Source organism: Larus michahellis, chromosome 11 (assembly GCF_964199755.1).
Source record: "Larus michahellis chromosome 11, bLarMic1.1, whole genome shotgun sequence".
Taxonomy (NCBI): Eukaryota; Metazoa; Chordata; class Aves; order Charadriiformes; family Laridae; genus Larus; species Larus michahellis.
In genome coordinates this window covers 4,191,330-4,209,993 of record NC_133906.1, presented here as the reverse complement: position 1 = coordinate 4,209,993, position 18,664 = coordinate 4,191,330, and the positions used below count along the sequence as shown (strand labels likewise).

At 44.3% G+C, this 18,664-nt stretch overlaps 1 protein-coding gene and 1 long non-coding RNA gene across 8 annotated transcripts in view; one reads left to right on the top strand and one right to left on the bottom strand.

Moving 5' to 3' along the window:
- The window catches only part of GABRP (gamma-aminobutyric acid type A receptor subunit pi), a 40,282-nt gene that overhangs the window by 17,692 nt on the left and 3,926 nt on the right, over window positions 1–18,664 (top strand). For 5 of the 6 annotated variants that reach the window (XM_074603584.1, XM_074603582.1, XM_074603583.1 and 2 more), the window contains 7 exons: window positions 6,156–6,245; window positions 7,571–7,683; window positions 9,861–9,928; window positions 13,117–13,334; window positions 14,194–14,276; window positions 16,645–16,782; window positions 18,087–18,239. In XM_074603584.1, coding sequence (XP_074459685.1) covers window positions 6,190–6,245; window positions 7,571–7,683; window positions 9,861–9,928; window positions 13,117–13,334; window positions 14,194–14,276; window positions 16,645–16,782; window positions 18,087–18,239 — 829 coding nt within the window. In that variant the 5' untranslated portion in view covers window positions 6,156–6,189. Of the gene's footprint in view, window positions 1–32; window positions 6,246–7,570; window positions 7,684–9,860; window positions 9,929–13,116; window positions 13,335–14,193; window positions 14,277–16,644; window positions 16,783–18,086; window positions 18,240–18,664 lie in introns of those variants that run through there. The other variant, XM_074603588.1, reaches the window with a different exon arrangement.
- LOC141749686 (uncharacterized) lies at window positions 5,772–12,284 on the bottom strand. 2 transcript variants are annotated; one of them, XR_012589453.1, is made up of 5 exons: window positions 12,183–12,284; window positions 11,515–11,658; window positions 10,246–10,390; window positions 8,183–8,280; window positions 5,772–5,881 (listed from the first exon to the last, which is right to left on the bottom strand). It is a non-coding gene; the product is annotated as an uncharacterized LOC141749686 (long non-coding RNA). The 2 variants fall into 2 exon arrangements; XR_012589452.1 differs by lacking the exon at window positions 5,772–5,881 and adding an exon at window positions 7,727–7,861.

Here is an 18,664-nt window from a genome sequence, read left to right as displayed (position 1 = left end):
CTTGATTTTTATATAATTTAAGATTTTCTGTATGTACTTACAGAGCTCAGTCCTGCAAGCTGCAGGCAGACCTGTGCACCACGTTGGGTGGGCAGATGCGTGAGCATAAGCTGCCACTTCCCACAAGTAGCTTGAAGGATGAGAGTTTACATCTTGAAAACAGAAATGCGTTACTCAGGCATGGTTTTTGCATTCTTATGTAAGAACTGAATCTAATCTTACGCAAACCTTTCTTGTATCTTGGAGTTGCTTCTGACTTCCGCTGGAGTAAGACAGACAGGAATCAGGCCTGCGGTTTATGGGTGTCATGCAAATAACAGGCCTGGTTCCCCTCTCTTAAGAGTAGTAATACATATAATGTCTGTGTATATAAACGTGTGTGCCACTCGTGGTACCAGTGCATATGAAATTAGGAGTGCGCTCTGTATTTTTAAGTTACCTGGTGTCGCTTTGTCCGTGGGACTCTCTCTGGGCGGTCACTGATGGCCTGTGGGTGGGTGGGTCACCCGCCGTAGGGGCTGGTCCCCACACAGCGCTGAGGGTCGGCCGTGCGCTGAAACGTGGCGAGGGTTGCCTCAAGCAAGCACAGGTGCGTGCTATAGCCTCAGCAAGTCACCTCGGCAGCGCCTGCGGTTTCTGGAATTGAGAGGTAATTTTTCATGTGATGTAATCATAGTGATGTGGATGGAAAGAATCTATTTTTTACCAAGAGCAGAAGTTCACAGAAGTTCTTGAAGGATTTCTACAAGTACCACGTGTAACTGTCCACGATTTCAGGTAACCGCTCCAAGCAACTGAAAAGAAACAAAAAGCAGACTAAAGCAGTTGGTGTGTGTCACTGAGCAGGCAGCTCTCAGCACCGCTGTCGCACCCCGCCACAGCCAGCACGTGCCTTGCTGGGGCCCGGGCCCCCACAGCGTCTGCTTTGAAACGCACCTCTTGCCCTTCCCGGCAACCACTGGGCCAATGAGGGCCTTCTGGACTTGGTCAAGTTGTTAAAACAACCTGGTTGAATTCAGATTTTCTCAAACAGGGAAACCAGCAGGGCAGAAAAAAGTCCAGTTCCAACCAAACCAGAAACTGAGTGAGGTTTTGGCAGAACACAAAACCATGGAAAATTTAAGTCAATATGAAACATTCCTTTCAACCCCAAATTATGTGCTTTGTTTTATCTTCTCTTACTTAACAGACTTGAAGTCTTTTCTCAATTTCTTGTTTTAGTTCGAAAATATCATAAGCAAGAAAGGAGATTTTTGAAGCTAAAAAATAAGAAATAATTTCTATATTGCCTACCTGCCGGTACAGGCACTGCTCCCAGGTTCTCCCGTCCCCTTTTCCTCCGTCAGCCTCCAGTGTCCCTTTTTGTCCTGACCAGCCGAGGAGGGAGCTTGTGTATCTGCTGACACGTGACAGGATCCCACCAGCTCTTTAGTTCTGTAATAATGGTGGGTTTTCTGTATAAATTGATTTTAGTGTCAAATAGCTAATGTTTTCAGTAAGAGTGGCTTGCATAAAAACGTTGCACAAAAAAGTTTCCCTGTTGTTAACTCCGTTCTCTTCCTTGCAGTTGCTTCAGATTTTCTCCTGGCCTGACAAAATACATTTTCAACATTCAAAAATAAAAAACATAGCAATTCGCTATTTTTTTTTTTTCTGGGGAGAACAAGCTTTAAAGTTTCAAAACAATAAATTTCAAGTTAAAGTTGAGGAAATTGAGAGACAAATCATTTTAGATCAACTGAAAAGGAAAGCCTTTAATGGTTTGTTTGGTCAGTAAGTTAAAATTTGAACAGCTGTCCTAATAAATCATCAGAATACCTGACTTTAGCAGCAGTTGTCAGGCCGTGAACCTTTCCTCACAGAATCCCCTGCCCACGCACATCCCCAGAGCAGTCGTCTTTCAAGATCAGAAAACTGCTCGTAGTTCAGGCTGGGCAAGGGGGAAAAAGAATCATTAAAAAAGGGAAGACAGATTATATCTGTCTTAAATCACTCAAAACCTTCTCTAGATAAATGAATATGTTGCCCTTGAAGTCACGTTTTGGCAAAGCCAGGGAAGTCTGATCCCAGGGTGTATGATGCTCTTTGCCTCTTTCATCATTTTGCAATTGTATTTGGCAACTAGTGCATTCGCGTCAGTGGCCAAAGCAAGCTCAGCACGAGGCGGTCATGAAGCTGGAAACTGCTGGTGATGGTGTAGGGACGCCTTCTCCTGGAAAGTGACTCCTCGGGAGTGAACACAGGGAGCAAAAGGGGAGTCCCTGGCTGAGTCCAGCCTCTCTGCAGCACCATCCCCGTGCGCCGGCCGTGTTGGCCATGAGTGAGGAACGCGCCTGGGCCTGGGTGGAAGAAAGGTTCTGAAAGCGCTGCCAGGGCTGCGCTGGTTCTCCAGCAGAGACAAGCCATGGCAAAGCCTGGCCACATCGCTCCACGTCTGAGATGAAAATAAGTGTCCTCATATGGTGTTTGTCAAACCTTGTCCTGGGAATCAAAGCACTTGTGAAAACACCCCAGTGAAAATGGTTGCCTAAAATTTTCAGATATGGCCTCGCTTGTGTTTGGCGCAGGCAGGCTGAGGTTTCGGGTGCTGCGGGGACTGTGTGAGGACCTGGGCTGTGGGACACAGGCTGCCCTTGGACCACTTGTGCCCAGCGGTGCTCGTGAACCGCCCCTGCCCGCAGCACAGGCAGCCCGCGGTGTTCCCTGCAGAGCTTTCCCTTACAGCACGAGGGAAGTAGAACAGACAAATGATGCCTGAGTTCATCATGAAAATCTTTAACTCTGTGTAATAAATAGAGGTAACACCTAAATGGGCAAATTAAATGCAGTCTGGTTTTATTTCAGCATTTATTTTGTTTTCTGTATCTTTCCTAGCCGGGTTTTATTCTGAGACGCGTGCGCGCCTGTGTGCCGTGTTCTGCAGTCATAGCAATTTGGCTCTAGTAAAATCTGACCTTGTAAATTACTACCTTAAGCTTAGTACACTGGTCATACGGGTTTGGTCCTGGGTGGATTTTTAGATTCTCATAAATGCTCCTATTGCCTGGCATTGGGATGTCATCAGCCATTATAAATTGGCCAATATGCTCATTTTCTGCTCTGTGCAGTGAGACATAGTGCTTACAGAGTAAAGTGGGAGGTGGCGCAGGACAGCAGTGGTTCCTGCCGGCTTCCCTCACAGCTCATGACTCCCGGAGATGGGGCAGCCGGTCGCTCTGGGTTACCTTGGTGTGGTGCGAAGGAGCCCGGGTACCGTTTTGGGCCCTGTCGGGTGACTGTACATCTCTGTCACCTCACAGCCCATTCCCTATAAACACAATCACTGCGGCTGCCAGTGAGTTTTTTCCTCCTTTTGTGTTTTCTCTCTTACCACTCCATCAAAGATAGAGGAATAAAGCCGAGTTAAGGAAGCACAGACTGAGCTGCAGTGGATACGCGTGCTGCTGTTGTTGCTTGCTGTGAAGAAGCATTATTTTATGAAATTTCTCTGGAAGCAGACACAGCCTTCCGCAGAGGACTCTAAGTTGGATCTATTTTACTATAACACTTGTATCTTTGTATAATTTGCACAGCCAGTAGGAGAACACGGACCTGAGTAAGTAAGCTATTATATTCTCAAGGTTTTTATTATCTCTCAGTCTACGTAATGAATGATTTTTATATAACTTGGGCATTGGAAGCAGTCTCCCCACCAGTTGTACCAGTGCTGCCTTCATGACTACTGCTGTTCTGGTATTGCCTGTGCCGTGCTTTCACTGAGCGTAGGAAAACGCCCAGATTAAACAGTGTTTAAGGTTTGGGGTTTTTTTTGTCCTATCAGAGAAAACTGAAATCCTTTACTGGACAGAGAAACATAAATACACAGTCTTACACTAATTTCTTCACAGTGTACTGTACTAACGAAGCTGGTAACCTCTGATGAAAGCTCCTGCCCAATAAAAGCAGAACTGCAACAGTATTAACTGATACACTTGAAGAGTAAAAAAAATGCTTTGGTTATTCAGCTCTGGGGACTGGTGTCAGCTTTTAGTTGCCCATGAGTGTTTTGGAATGGCTAGTTCCTAGCTCTGTTAGGTACTTACAGATCCCCCTGTCGCTGCCTCGCAGTCTTTCATGTATTTATTATCTTCGCAGCCACCTTCTGAAGGAAAACAAGATTTTCCTTGTTTTGCAAAGAATTAGCAATGTCACAGGGAAATTTAGACTGTGTAGTTCACTTGGGTCTGTGGCAGCAGCAACTATAAATGTACCTGAGTGGGTTTGTTTCAGTGGTCTTCACTGTAGGGCAGTAGCACACTTGCAGTGCACGCTTCACTTCTGCTAATTGAAGACGTGACAGGGTCCCAAGAAGGCTTTTGACTACATAAGAGGTCTCTATTCTATTAGTCAGTCATCAAAATAAATAGAATTTGGCTTTCTTTTTTTTTTTTTTCAAAATAAGGTTTTGGTAACTGGGATCAGATAGAATAAAACTGTTTAGAAACTTACTCCGATGCACCAAAATGCTAGCAGTCACAGCCCCTGTGCAAAACAGATGCTCATGAGGGACTGCTCCTCAGCTGAAGTTCATGAATTCTCATACTTTAATTAAATGTTAATTTGTAGAGTTATCCTTTCTTCCTAGAAGTTCTTATTTAAACTGCCTGGATTCATCCTCCTCCTTTGACACCAAAATTGTGGTCTGACGTTGCTGTGGGTGGGTAAATGATTCTCTCTCTAGCCCTGCACAATCACCTTATAGTGAGGAGCACTCGGTAACATCTGGAAACATCTGAACGTGACGTTCAGAGAAAGGGCTAGAAGTGCAAAGCCTTGTTAGGAATTCAGATTTTGGACAAATATTAGAGCATATTTTATTTTTAAAAACATTCTTTCTCCAGTGGGATGACCTGCACTGGTGGTTCTTGAATGTTCAGGTGTTTTTAGTGGCTCTGTATGGGCCAAGATGTTCTCCTTGACTGGAACCCTGTTGTCCCATGGCACAGCACCAGAGCTGTGCAACTAGCTGAGAAGGCAGAGTGTCCTCTGGGCTGTGGTGAACTGCTGCAGGAAGAATCTAACCCAGTTCCTGATATTTGGGTTACTGTGGAACAGCCAGGTTTGAAGTTGAGGCCTTAGCTGCTGGGATCTTGCTCTCGCTGGTGGCAAGGCATGGGGACTAATGATTTGCGTAGTCACTCCCAGTTTGTAACAGTATAATAAAGAGGAAAACTCATGTCCATCCAAAAATGATGCTGGCTTGCCGGTATCTGCAGGAAAACTCTGACACGCTTCAAATAGCATAGCGGAGCAGATCGAGCAGTGTTGTGTTTCCAGCTCAAACTAACGATGGCTGAGTAACGATCTCCCCGTGGCAGCTGTGGCAGTTGTACTGCCCAGCCCATCCTGCAGAGCGCTGTCCCTATGCTCAAGGAAAGGTGTGCAGCTGAAGCGGCGCTTCAGGCAGGGAGCAGAAATGCGGAGCGGAGCAGAGCTTGGTTAAGAGCTGCCCATCGTGGCACCTGCTCCAAGGCCAGCACGAGCCCGTGGGAGCCTCGGGCCAGGAGCCAAGATTTGGTTCCGCTCCCAGAAAAGTCAACGAAACCCATTTAAAGTGAAATGATTTTATCCTGTACTGCATGCTGAGTGACTTGCCAACATTACTATTAATAGCACGTGTTTATCCCAGGTACAAGCTAATGGAGCGCAGAGCTGCAGCATTTCTGTGTGGCTGATTAGTGGAGCCTTGAACTAAAAGATGCTGAATCCATCATACGTGGGCAGGATCTCGCTTGGCTTCAGAGTCTGACTGCCAAAACATTTTTCTGTTTCATAGATCCCTTCCCATGGTGCCATTCTCAACATCAGCTAATCGCCATCCCATGCTGAAAGCAGAAAAGCCCTATCGAAAACAAAGTGGCAGCTAAAATTCGGTGACCCTGTCAAGGACTGCAGGAGCTGAGTTGTCACTAGTGTCTTTTATGTGGAAAGCATTAAGATAGCACGGTGCTGAAAAACACAAGCTAGAAAAAAGGGCAGGAGCCACTGTGTGTTGGGAATGTTAAACATCACACAGAGTGTGGTTCTGACTGTGCAGGATTTCTTTTCCCTGTCCCCTTCCCTCAAAATAATTTTTCTTAACTCACAAAATTTTGCCTTTCTTTTCTGCTTCACAGACAAGCAGAGCAAATACAGAAATAATCTCCAGAGATGTTCTGCAGATACTTTTGCTTCCTCAGTCTGTGTCTTTTCCTTCCAACCCAAAGGTAAGTAAGTGAAGCGTTTGTTTTGTTTTACAGGGAATGTCTGAATTACGTTTCATATAAATAATGTGGGTCAAACGGAAACTATGCTCCCAATTATCCAGCCCATCCAAAGAAAGCTGGGTGCAGCAAGGGTTGTGGCATAGAAGGGAGCAGCCCGCATAGGTCCCCAAAACACAGTATGTACATTAACAGTGCAACCTCTTATTTGCTGTTCAGGACCAGAACAGTTTGCAGTCTTTGCTGGAAATGGAAACGTCTGCCGCAGGACTCCCAGCACTGTTACTACCTTCCCTGGACCTACAAGTCCTAAATTTCTTGAATGGTTTATGTTTATGCTGTGCATTAACTTGCTCACGATGTGAGCATCGTTCTGCTGGACGGTCCTTTTTGGTTTAAAACCTACAGCAAAGCTCCAAGGACTACTAACCCAGCTTTAAAGGGAATAGAAGAAAAAAATTTATCAGAGCTTTGAGTAACCGTCTTGCTAAGTTTCTTACTGCACAGACCAGTGGTCCCGAGACTCTGACAAACTCTTAATGAGTCACTCATTCACATTTTCATCAAGTGAGCACATGACCACACAGGGACGCTGCACCATAAAACTTAACTTTTACGGTCCAAAAGCCCTGTCTCTCCAGCTGCCTGTGTGACGGTACAGATCTGTGAGCCTCATAATGTCAGGTACTAGCTTTATTGTCCATCCACGAAACATTCATTTTGACATTGTAAATTAGTTGAACCCTCTGTACGCACAGCAGCTCTAGGGGTTGGCCGCTTCGTTGGTGTCTGTGAAGTGCTCAGTGCTTTCCCTTTCCCCGTCGGTGTACCCAGAGGTTTTACTCCTGACAGCAGCTGTGGGGACGCTGCTGACACTAACACGAGCGTGACAGCTTCTTCAGGGGACTAGAGACGGGGGAGGAGGAGCTGTTGGTCAGCAAGATTTGTCTCAGGCTGTCACAAGCAGGAGGAAAACAGAAATGCACGTTCCTTACAGAGACTGTATGAGGAGGGGTGGGAAGGGGGAGACCGCGGGTTATTGTCATGACTTCTGATACATAGACCTTGCTTGATTTGTCTGGGGCATTTTAAGAATGTCCTTAAGCTACCGTGTGTGCAAACCTGTAGCTATCAGCTGAGATAATTTGCCATTTTCCCACCTCTTCAAGGTGCCAATTATTTAGCCAAGGTAAGCAATGTGAGCAAGTGCTTGTGATTTCACTACTTATTTTTAATAACCATTTTCTGTAGTTTGTTTGCTTGTTTGAGCATGAGCGGGAAACCAGATGTGCCCAGCCACACGTAACAGTACCTATTTGTGTCCCCAGGAGGTGCTCCCTGGGTCACATATCCGACTTGCGCGGCGGCGACACAGCGTCCCTCCCTGGATTTGAGAACCTCACCATGGGATACAACAAATACCTTAGGCCCTACTTTGGTGGTATGCAAGGCTTGTGGGGAGGGGAGAGCATGCTTTAAGCTTTCTTCAGGATGCCCCAGTCCCTTTGGTTGTGTTCCTTTGAAATTAGCAAGTAGCCAAGGCCGCCCTCCTCTCTGCGCATCCGCTGCTGTCTTGAATAGATTGTGCATGCGCGTGTGGGGTGCGAGAACATGCCCATCTGTGAGGTTAGGAACAGAGAATTTATAAACTTCAATACCTCTGTGAAAGACCTGACAGAGTAACTTAAATTCTGCTCTAATTATAAATGCTTTTGTTTAGACTCTGACCCTTGTGGTTTTCTGCTTTATTCTTGTTCATGTATATCTGTTTAGTAGATTGTGGCTATAGAGAAATGAAGTCATTCTCCCGGCCAGAAATACTGACTTTTGATGGATGCTTTCACTTTGCACTGAGACACAAATTAAACCTGCTTTAAACCCTGGTGAAACTCTAGGAAGTAGGGAGCACCTGAAGGACAGTCGGGTATTTAGGAACTTACCTGAGGCTATTGTCTGATTTGGGTGTCAGGTCTCCCACCTTCCAGGTGAGTGCTGTAACCACTCAGAGGAAAGGGTTTCTCAGAGTGACATTCAGCACCTGAAAAATATTGATGAAAGTTTAAAAAACAGCTATGAAAATTTTTATTTTTAACAATTTTGTTTTCCTGCCAGAACCCATTAATGAAACTAAGCTCAATAGAACAATTCCCCATCAGCTTTCACCAGGACTTGGATGTTTCCCGTCGTAGCTCCTGCAGACTGACCTGCTACTGGCAGCTTTGAGCTTCTTCCTTTTCCTGACCATGGTGATAAATTTCTGGGACAATACAGAATTTACCAGCTTGTTATGCCTAGAATGTTTGATCTCATGCAGGAATAGAAAAGCTTCTCTAGATCCTGCCACGTCAGTGAACAGATGCTTCTGAACGGTGTAATGGAGATTAACAGCACCTACACCAGCCGACACCTACCTGAGCCAAAAATGTTAAACCAAAAAGGTCAGGACTCTGGTTTGACCTCCTCCAGAAGCCCCAAGTCCTCACAGATCTACCCTCTAGTCATTAATTTGAGTGGGCTTCAAGTGTCTAAATTTCTGAAAATAAGATAGAGGACGTGAATGACAGCTACTTTAAAAAATATACAAACGAATTCATTTTACAAATGAAATACATTTTGGATTTTGGAACCGTTTAAAATAATTAAACAAAAAAACCCCAACAAAACCAAAGCCGCGTGGAAGGAGATTTAGCAGCTGTGTCTCTTGGCCTTTCCTAAATGCGATTTACACGACGAAAAGGAGTTTCAGCGAGTCCCAAGGAAAGGCGTTGCTGTGTTGTCACCCAGGGAGAGAGGGCTGTCTTAGAAAGCACCAAGCCCTCCTCGGAGCCCCAGACTGATGCTGGGGATCAGACAAACCAGGCGAAGCCAAAGGGAAAGCCTGTGTCGTTCTGCTTGTCCAACAACCGCTCGGCAGAGCCCGCCGTGTGCTCCGCGCAGGACCGCAGCCCTCTCCAGCCCCCGGCCCTGACATTTCCTGGGGAGGAGCTGCCCTCTCGTGGTGGATTTTAAGAGTGGAAACTACCAAGATTCAGGATTTTAGTGCTGAAAATTTGCTTGTAAATAGGACAGTAATATAGTAACGAAAAGGAGGTGCAGGCCGTTGCGCTTCTGGTTGTAACCCAGCGCATGGTCTCAAGACTCACTGAATTTCTCTGCCATTTAGTTTTTCCTCTCTGAGAAACAGGGATGCTGATTGCTACCTGCTTGTGGAGAGTCCTCCCAGAGCTGTGCGCGAGAACTGCTTTGTACAATGTTTACCGTTCTTGCCCCTTGCGGGTGTAGTGCACGGGGTACCAAGGGATAACCTGGCCTGGCTGCCTGCCCGTCGGCAAATGCCACTGAAATGCCGCTTATCTAAACTGCTGATCTTCATAGCTAGGGCTGGTGGGTGTTTGCTCTCTGCTACCATCACCAAATACAGAACTCCAGCTCCCTAAAAGGGAAAACTTTATTTTGGATCATGACGTCATTTGTGAGTCTAATGCTCTGCAACGGTGTCTAACCCTTTGGGCTTCTGGGACACGTGAGCAGAGCCCACCCTGCGCAGCATCCTGAGCGGTTTTATTGTGCCTTTCGCTCTACACTTCTCTCAGCTTAAGCTTTTCTTTCCCTCCACAGGAGAACCCGTTCAAATTGCAATGAGTCTGGACATTGCAAGTATTTCTAGTATATCCGAGAGCGACATGGTAAGTGAAAGAATTTTTATTTTATAAGAGATAAGAGTAGGATCTGCCTGAGAGACTTGCCATATATTCCTGTGCATCATATTCAAGCTGTTTTGCTTTTCTGTATCTGTTGACCACTTTCAGAGGTGTGATGAGAACAGCTCAGTATTCAGAGGTGTGATGAGAACAGGGCTCCTTCATGACTGCAGACTATATAGATACCATAGTAACGTGGGCTTTTAAGTAAACAGGGATGGCTCCAAAGGTCCCACTGGTCAAAAACTCAGCACCTCCTGGAAATCAGGCTCCTTTGAAGTGGAAAAAATCCTCTCTCATACCTTTCCTCCGTGTAGGAGTCCTCTGCGTAGGGTAGGGGTGGCCTCTGTTGGACTTGCTGGCGCTGCCTGGAGACACAGACAGGGTTTCTTCTCAAGGAGGAGAAATGGGGTTCTGAGCTGTGAGCACCGTCTGAGGCTCAAAGAACTGGTCATCCCAAGAAACAAAAATAATAATTTTCAAATATACAGAGAACATCTTCCCACCACTGATGAGTCTGGTTCCCTCCACTTCTGATAACAGCTGGATTTCAAACACCGATTGCTGAAAATTCCTGTTTCAGCTTGACCAAAACTATGGGCAACCTGGGTAAATTCAGCAAATACTTTCAGTCCAAACAGTCCGAAGTTCAGTCAGGAAGAATGTCAACACCTAATTTCAGCATTTTCAAGAACATCGCTGACTTTTTTTTTTTTTTCCCTCTTCCCCCCCAAAATTAAACAAATTCACTAAATAAAATATTGTAACTTTGATAAAGCTATTGATTTTGGGGAAGTGGCAGAACCAACAAAATCAATTATTCACATACCTCTAACTTAATGAAAGGGCCTTGTAAAATAGCTCTTGTTCTGGAGTTTTTCTTCTTGACGGTCCACCTAAATTGCTTTGATCACATGGAAAACATTGCAGAGGCTTACTCTGTACCTCGATAAAAGCTGGAAATAACCAGGATTCTTCACTTTTGTCACTTTATAATTCACTGTATTGAACGCCATAACAGTGGTTTTTTCCTCTGTCATAGGCTGAGAGTAAAATTTTTGAAGTTGCAAAAGCTAAATGCCGATACCCGATATTTACTTAGACCTTTTCTCTTAAAGCATTTTACAGACTAGAGATCACATGAAACAGAACTGCTTCATCCTCCGCAGACAGGCAGCACATCTGTGGTAAAACAGAATGACTTCACACTCTTAATACAATTGCCACTATCAGTCTGTCTGTGACAGAGGTGTTTTGAAAATAAAAGGCATAACTGGTTGCATTTACTTCGTTGATAAGGAAGGAAGGGAAATAGTACAACAGTGCCCTGTGTCTCTCCAGAAGGCTCGGTAAAGAATTACCTTTAGAGCCGAGTACTGCTTATTCTTGTATGATGGGGCACTGTGAAAATACTCCAGTCATTGCAGGTGGATTTTGGCAGGGTAAACTCAAATTAATCCTAGTGTCCTTAGATTCAAAACTCCTGTAAAAAAGGATGCTACCGGATTTGGTTTTTCATTTGTTCGCATTTTTTTAAGACCTCAGTGAAACAACAGGTTGGATTTGCTTACCTTTTTTCTTCAAAGTGCTGATGTCTCTTTCACGATCACATTTATAGTACGTGTGTAATTTTCCAACTCTAGACAATGACTGATTTTTAATATAAGTGACTTGCTGAGTGGCCTCAAGTGTGCGCTTCCCATCTGTTTTCTTACCTGCAAAATGGACACAAAAAAAATTGTTGCGTGAAAGGGGCCAAGCGGTTTTGGCAGAAAATAAACCCCCTTGCGTTCTAACCCTCCTCACCGAGGTGGGAGGCCAGGTGCGGCTAGGTTTAAATTCTGAGTGATGCCCAATTCGCCACTATCAGTCCAATCACATTTAATATGTATTAAACTATTACGATTTGGGTACGCTAATAGTGGACCGCACCTTCAGTCTAGTTGTGCTCCTGAACTGGCACAGCCACTCTCGAGTCTTTGGTCGCGTTCAGTGAGAAACCGAAACGACCAGCTACTTAAACAGTGCAGTTTATTTAAACAACAGATATAGAGGTTCTTAGGATTGCCGGTGATAAATACGCTGTCTGCAAAGCACGTGCAAATGAAAGTATTGTGACATCTACAAAACGTGCAACAAAGTTGTAAGCGATATAGCCTGGCTATAAATGTAGGAAAGAGATTCTCTAGAGAAATTTCTAAGTTTCCCAAGAAAGCACTCGGTATAATCCAGGTCTTACCCAAAGGCGTCCCTATGGGGGGAAGAAAGGCTCAGCCCGTTGACTGATCCCGGAAATCAGCAATGGAATTCTTCGCGATGGTGTCTTCCCTGGGTATCCCCCCTCTCTCGGGCTATTTTTATACTATTTGTTATCTTCAAAGTGGAGTTTGAGTGACTTTAGTCATACATACTTTTATTATGATTGGTGTAAAATTCTCTCGCTTCACAATTAAAGGTATAGTTTACGAGAAATTCAGGGCGCAGACTCAAGAAGGAGTGGTCGCACCTTGGAGGCGGGTAGCCTTCGGGAGGGAGGTGTGTTTTGGTATTATAATAACATTATAATGAGCGAAGTTCACACAAAGGACAGCATTTCATCAAAATTTGACAAGATGTTGGCTCCAAGTATCGAGCAGGCAGCTAATTGGCAGCTTATCTGTTTCACGGTATCATCCCATTCCCGTATCTGCTATATATCATAAGGTAAAGCCGCGGAATAATTGCATCCCGCCCCGTACCTCATGTAGCTTCACAAGCACCCTTATCAGGGAACCACAGATGTTGTATTCTTCATGCCAGCTGCGGCTGTTTTCTACCTCAGAAGCCTCTTGATTTTATACTTTTCCTTAATGTGTGAACAAGGCTGTACTTTTGTATTTTTAGCCAATTTCGTAATTATGCCACAAAAATCAATTACAATAATTGCTCATTTAAAAAAAAAAAAAAAGTACTGTGAGTATAACATTTAGTCCTCAAGCACTAAACTGTAGAGTGTAATACAGTAAATAAAGCTATGATGAAAATCTATCAGATTTACTGCGTGTATTTGAAGCTGAGTTTCAATAGGTTAAACAAATGTGTCTCCCGCCTCTTTGTCACCCATGGCATACCCCTAGCTATGCTGCGTAGGTGTTCTGGACACACATCCTTACAGGTTTTCCTCTCTTTCCCAGGATTACACAGCTACGATATACCTGCGGCAGCGCTGGACAGACCCCCGGTTGGTCTTCCATGGCAACAAGAGCTTCACGCTAGATGCTCGCCTAGTGGAATTGCTCTGGGTACCAGACACATACATAGTGGAGTCAAAAAGGTCCTTCCTGCACGACGTCACCGTGGGGAACCGCCTCATCAGACTGTTCTCTAATGGCACTATCTTGTATGCCTTAAGGTAGATCAGCCTTTGGCTTTGTTGACGATGGTGGTTCAGAATAGATTTCCAGAGTTATGCTGCACAGCAGATGCCAACTGTCATGGGTAATGAGTTTGGGGTCAACAAGCCAACCGGGACCATACTTTTCTGATCCATTGCCCCCTGTTCTGGCCACCTGGAAATGCCAGCCAAGGATCGGGATTCCCCATCATGGTATGTGCTGTGTCCTGAGCACAGCGCCTGCTTGGAAAGCTCACGAGTTTAGATGTTGTCCCAGTCAGGCGGGAGGGAGGGAGGGAGGACATCGTAACAGTAGAAGTTTAACAGATAGTGGGAAACTATTTGCTTATCCAGTGCCACATAGCCATGATTTCCGCTTTTTAGCAAAAAGCGTATTTGTACGTGTACTGCAGAAATGTTTGCTGCAGTTGTTAGCAGTTCCTATAGCGTTCTCTCTTCTCAGCTCACAGTAACTGTCTCCCAGGTACCTTGACTGCAAAGTAAAGGTCCTGCAAACTAACTCATTTACCCCCCACATCAGAGCGAGCCAGAGCATGTGTGCAGGCAGTTACTGTGCCTCAGGTGACAAGTAGTAACTTCTTAAGATGTGCAAACCGTAGTACTGGAAAACATGTGATTTCACACTAAATTTCCCACGACAGCAAAGCAAAATTCTTCCTTTGGTTACATTTTCATCAGTGTAGCTGCAGAGAGCATATCTTCTTAAGCAGGGCTCTCTCTAATGATCAGTCCATTCATTTTATAGGCCAAAACTATCTAAATGACAGAGTCTTTGTGGTCTACTTTGCTATGAAAACCAGAGATATTTCATTACAGGCTTTTATTGCAACTTTCGGAGTTCTTTCTTTTCCTACAGAATCACTACAACTGTTGCTTGTAACATGGACCTGTCAAAATATCCCATGGACACACAAACGTGCAGACTGCAGCTAGAAAGCTGTGAGTATAACATTTAAAAAAAACCTGACTTTACTTTAAATTTGTTTATTTGTATGTAATTGAATATTTGGATTCATCACAGTGGCTTTCTGGAGTAGACTTTTATCCTTGCAAATAGTAATGTCTAAAAGAAAACAACTTTGTCTCATCCTTCTTCAGATGCTTGTGTTGGAATCCACAGTTTCTAGAGGATTCCTGTCACTCTGCAATTTATATAAAAAGAGTGGTAAGAAATCATATTCTTATTAAAGAGCCGGTAGTTTGATTTTGCACAGAAAGGATGAAGTAATAATGTCTGTTTTTCCAAATTTGGTCGCTTTTGCAAACGCAGCTTCTTCCAAACTAATTAGTGGGGTGAGCACGTGGGCTAGAGTACAGTAAGAACAACTTTTCACATTTGTAGGTATCTACCACCTGTTGCAGCTCCCAAACCTCCACTGTAACAAGACAGTGTGAAGGGTGGTTCTTCCTAGAATATGAGTTGAACGTGCCTCTCAAACTCAGGAACTGAAACTAAGGCCAAACCCAACGGTGTGGTATTTGCTTCTCCATGAGGGCTGTCTGTCACAGTGATGCAGATGATGGGACCCCCATCAACAGGAGGAGTCTCAGCCTTGGAAGTCTCAAGAAAAGGAATCAGTGAGTTCTGCTCTCAGTTAAATTTAAAAAAGTCATCCATGGCAAAGCTGTCTGGGAAAGACTCCAGGGAAATTTAGGACACTACAGGGCTTTTACACGGAGCTCAGCAAGAGCAGTGCTGCTGCTCTCTATCTGTGAAGCTCCACAACACGCTAGCAACAATCTCCCGCTTCGTGTCCCAAAACCCAACATCTAAAATCTCAGTACTGAAAAGACCGGGTTTTAACTTCAGGGGTTGCAGCATGAAGCACCTTTGGAAGCACATATTATTTTCACATTAAAATCATATTAGTTCACCATGGTTAACTTTATTACAAAGAGTAGCTTCTGAAATAACAGTGATTGGCCTCTTCTGCTAAAGCATAGCTTGTTTGGGCCTGTTTTCAAAGTGATTGGGTCCTACATCATGCTCAGTTGCTGTTTAATTCCAATGAAATTACATGCACATTGCCCACTGGAGATTTCATTAGGATAAGTGCCCAGAAATAATACTATTTAAATATATGCCAGATGAATTAACAACAATCTATCATTTGTTATGCAATTTTCCTGAGTAACCACGATTTATAAAACTGCTTAGAAACTTTGAAAAGGCACGTGCTTAGGATTCTACACAGGGATTCATACCCTGGACAACTAATTTAGGAGTTCATCACACTCAAGCTCTGGTAATTTGTGTCTAATAAGAAAACGCAATTAGATAAAAATAGAGCTGCAACTGCATCTTATTCCTTCTACCGGGATGAACGGGTTATTAGCGGAATCAAAGCGTCCCTACTCATTTTCTCAAAGAAGGGCACTTAATAAAAGGATCAAATTAATGGGATTGATGGGCTTGTTTCACAAATGAAGTGAAATCTTTGAATCGAATGGCAGGCTGGTGACTCAGTACAAGCCTCATCCCTCAGTCCAACCTGCGGTCATGGTGTGCTGGCATTTACATTCCTGGAGGCAATTATGCAGCCAGCATATATGGAGTTTACCGGTAACTGCTTGATCTCATCTGTTCCACCATTTTGAGGCAGGAATTCGGTGTTACTTAAATGTCGGATGTATTTATTTGTCCTCAGTAACTTAAAGCCTTTGAGGATAGGAGGAATGATTTGTAGAGAAGCTGCTTTTATGAGCAAGTTTTCTGGACAACGCGTATACAGTCAGAAGAGCCTGGTTCACAACTGCATAGCAGTCTCAGCTCCAAGCTCTCGACTAACTGTAGACACCTTTTCTGGTATTTTTAAGCACTTGAACAGACAGTTGAGTGAAATATGCTTCAATGGGATCTGCATTCTCTTCTTTTAACCACTGCATTTCTCCTGCTCTCCTCTAACGACTGAAGAGACTATATTTGAGGGTTGATTGCTGCAGTAGTTTTATCCTGCTGCACGTAATCAAACTGCAGATGACCGGAATATATTATCTCTTAAAATGTTAAAATACTTTAAATAGAAATACCCCGTGTAAATGACTTAAATAGGTTCTCAGCAGCCTTGCATGTTGTGTATCATTCACGGTGGCGTGCGTTCCTACTGAAATCTGAACCAGCAGACTGACAGTACAGCAATGAAAGAAGAGCCAACGTCCAGCCATAGTCTGACACAGTTAGGAGGGTCTTTGTCCAGGCTACAGTGCCTACATCGTGTTTCTGTCCCCACCCAGGAGACAGGGCAGGGCAATAGCTGGGCTTTTACTGGCTAAACCACAGTAACGCGGGTGTTTGTTTTCTCCTCAGGGGGCTATGATGAAAACGATGTCATCTTCACGTGGTTGAGAGGAAATGACTCTGTGCACGGCATAGAAAAGTTGCGTCTCTCGCAGTACACAGTGGAACGTTACTATACCCTGGTCTCGACGTCACAGCAGGAAACAGGTAAATCAGTGACAGAGAAAAGCTCTCAAGTATTTCCCCTCCCACCTCCCTTCCCTTCTGTCTGTCAGTATCTTAAGACTCAAGCCTGCTCGAGCGAAGTCTTTAGCAAATCTTAATTTCACAAAAAGAGTTAGACAGAAAGATGGTGAAATCCAATTAGTTGCAATCAGGATATTCTGTAAGATGGAAATCCGCAGAAAGGTGGGGTTTTCAATAAACTATATTCACCTGATGGATTTTCAATTATTTTTTTTTAAGTTCTCCACTTCTTTCCTTTTCCACACATACCTGAATAAACTCTCTCCCTTCCTCCCAGGTGTGCAGGCTATAAGTACTGTAGAGAGCCACATTTACAGTAACTGGGCTTAAAACTAACTTCTAAAATCTAATTTTGCTTGTGAATTACAATTCTATCATGTTATGATGAAATAAGATCCCTTTGTATATCAGAATTCAATGTCTTTACCAGTGTAAATATTCTTCTCTCCAATCACAGATGCTATGAAAGGGGGCAAAACTTCCTTAGAATGACCAGGTTTTAAAAACAACAATGTTTTGTTGTTTACTGTAGCGTGCACAGCCCACGAACAACATGGGTTTTGTTTCTGCATTTCAAAGGGAACTATTGTTTAAACAACAGAAATATCTCCTGAAAATACTAGCTGTCCAGCCCCAGAGCCCGTATGTCAGTATTATAACAAATTGATTTTAAAAAACTGACTGAATATTTTTGAGCACAAAAAGACACAGTTATCAAAGATCACAAATTACTAATGAATGCAGGGGGTCGAATTCCCTGTGGTGATAAGATATTGGGATGCTTTGGGACGTGAGCCAGAGCCTGCTGAGATCAAGAGAAAAATCCTTTGTTTATTTCTCAGCTATCAGATAAGACTGAACTTGATGATGCCCCTTCAAAGAGGTTATTGGGGAAAACGTGCTGTGTCAAGCGTAAGAGAATAGATGAGCCCTTCAGAGATCAGCCCCTCTCTCCTCTGAGTTAAGACACTGGTATAAAATTTCCACTGTGGACTGAGTTCAGGAGCCCCTTTGCGAGCCGCGCTTTGTTTTAGATGTCTCCTGTCCAGCAATGCTGTGTGCGCGTCCCCTTGCCGAGGGTTTGTGAGACAAGTAAGGCCTCTGAGGCAAGCAGTCAGGCTTGTACAAGTAATGCATCTCCCAGCGTTTCGGTGCAGCTCTGCTGATCTACAGCAGCCGAAGGGCTGGTGCGGGGCTGTCCCAACTGCAGTGCAAGGGTCCTTGGGAATCCCACGTTCACTGCGGTTTCTTCCTTTCCTGAACAGGCAGTTACCCACGACTGATATTGCAGTTTGAGCTGAGAAGAAATGTCCTTTACTTCATTTTGGAGACCTATGTGCCATCCACTCTGCTCGTCATGTTGTCCTGGGTTTCTTTTTGGATCACATTGGATTCAGTGCCTGCAAGAACCTGCATTGGTGAGTTACTGCCTGAGGAAGGGAGAAGATTTAAGCAGGCAGAGGGGCCTCTGAGGGCTGGGTAGATGGTAGCTTTCTTGAGCTCTCTGCTCAGTGATAACTGGTCTGCTCACATTCTGCTTTTACTTGTGGCAGAGCTGGGTTAGCAGTATGAGGCACGAAGATGCGCTGTGGCTGGCACACTTGCAGAGCTGTGTAGGGCCAAGGCTGCTGATAGATTCACAGCAGAGAGCAGAGCACAAGTTCTTTGTGATGTGCTTGGGAGGGGAGGAATTTTTTACTGAAAGCAAAAAAAATAAGAGAGCCAAGTGCCTCTGGGAGCCAAGTTGTCAAAGGTAGGGAGAGCCTGTGTAAAGCTAGTAGCTAGTGCTAGAAAAGCATTACAGTTGATGGATAATTTGGATTTGGTAAGAAGGGATCTGCTC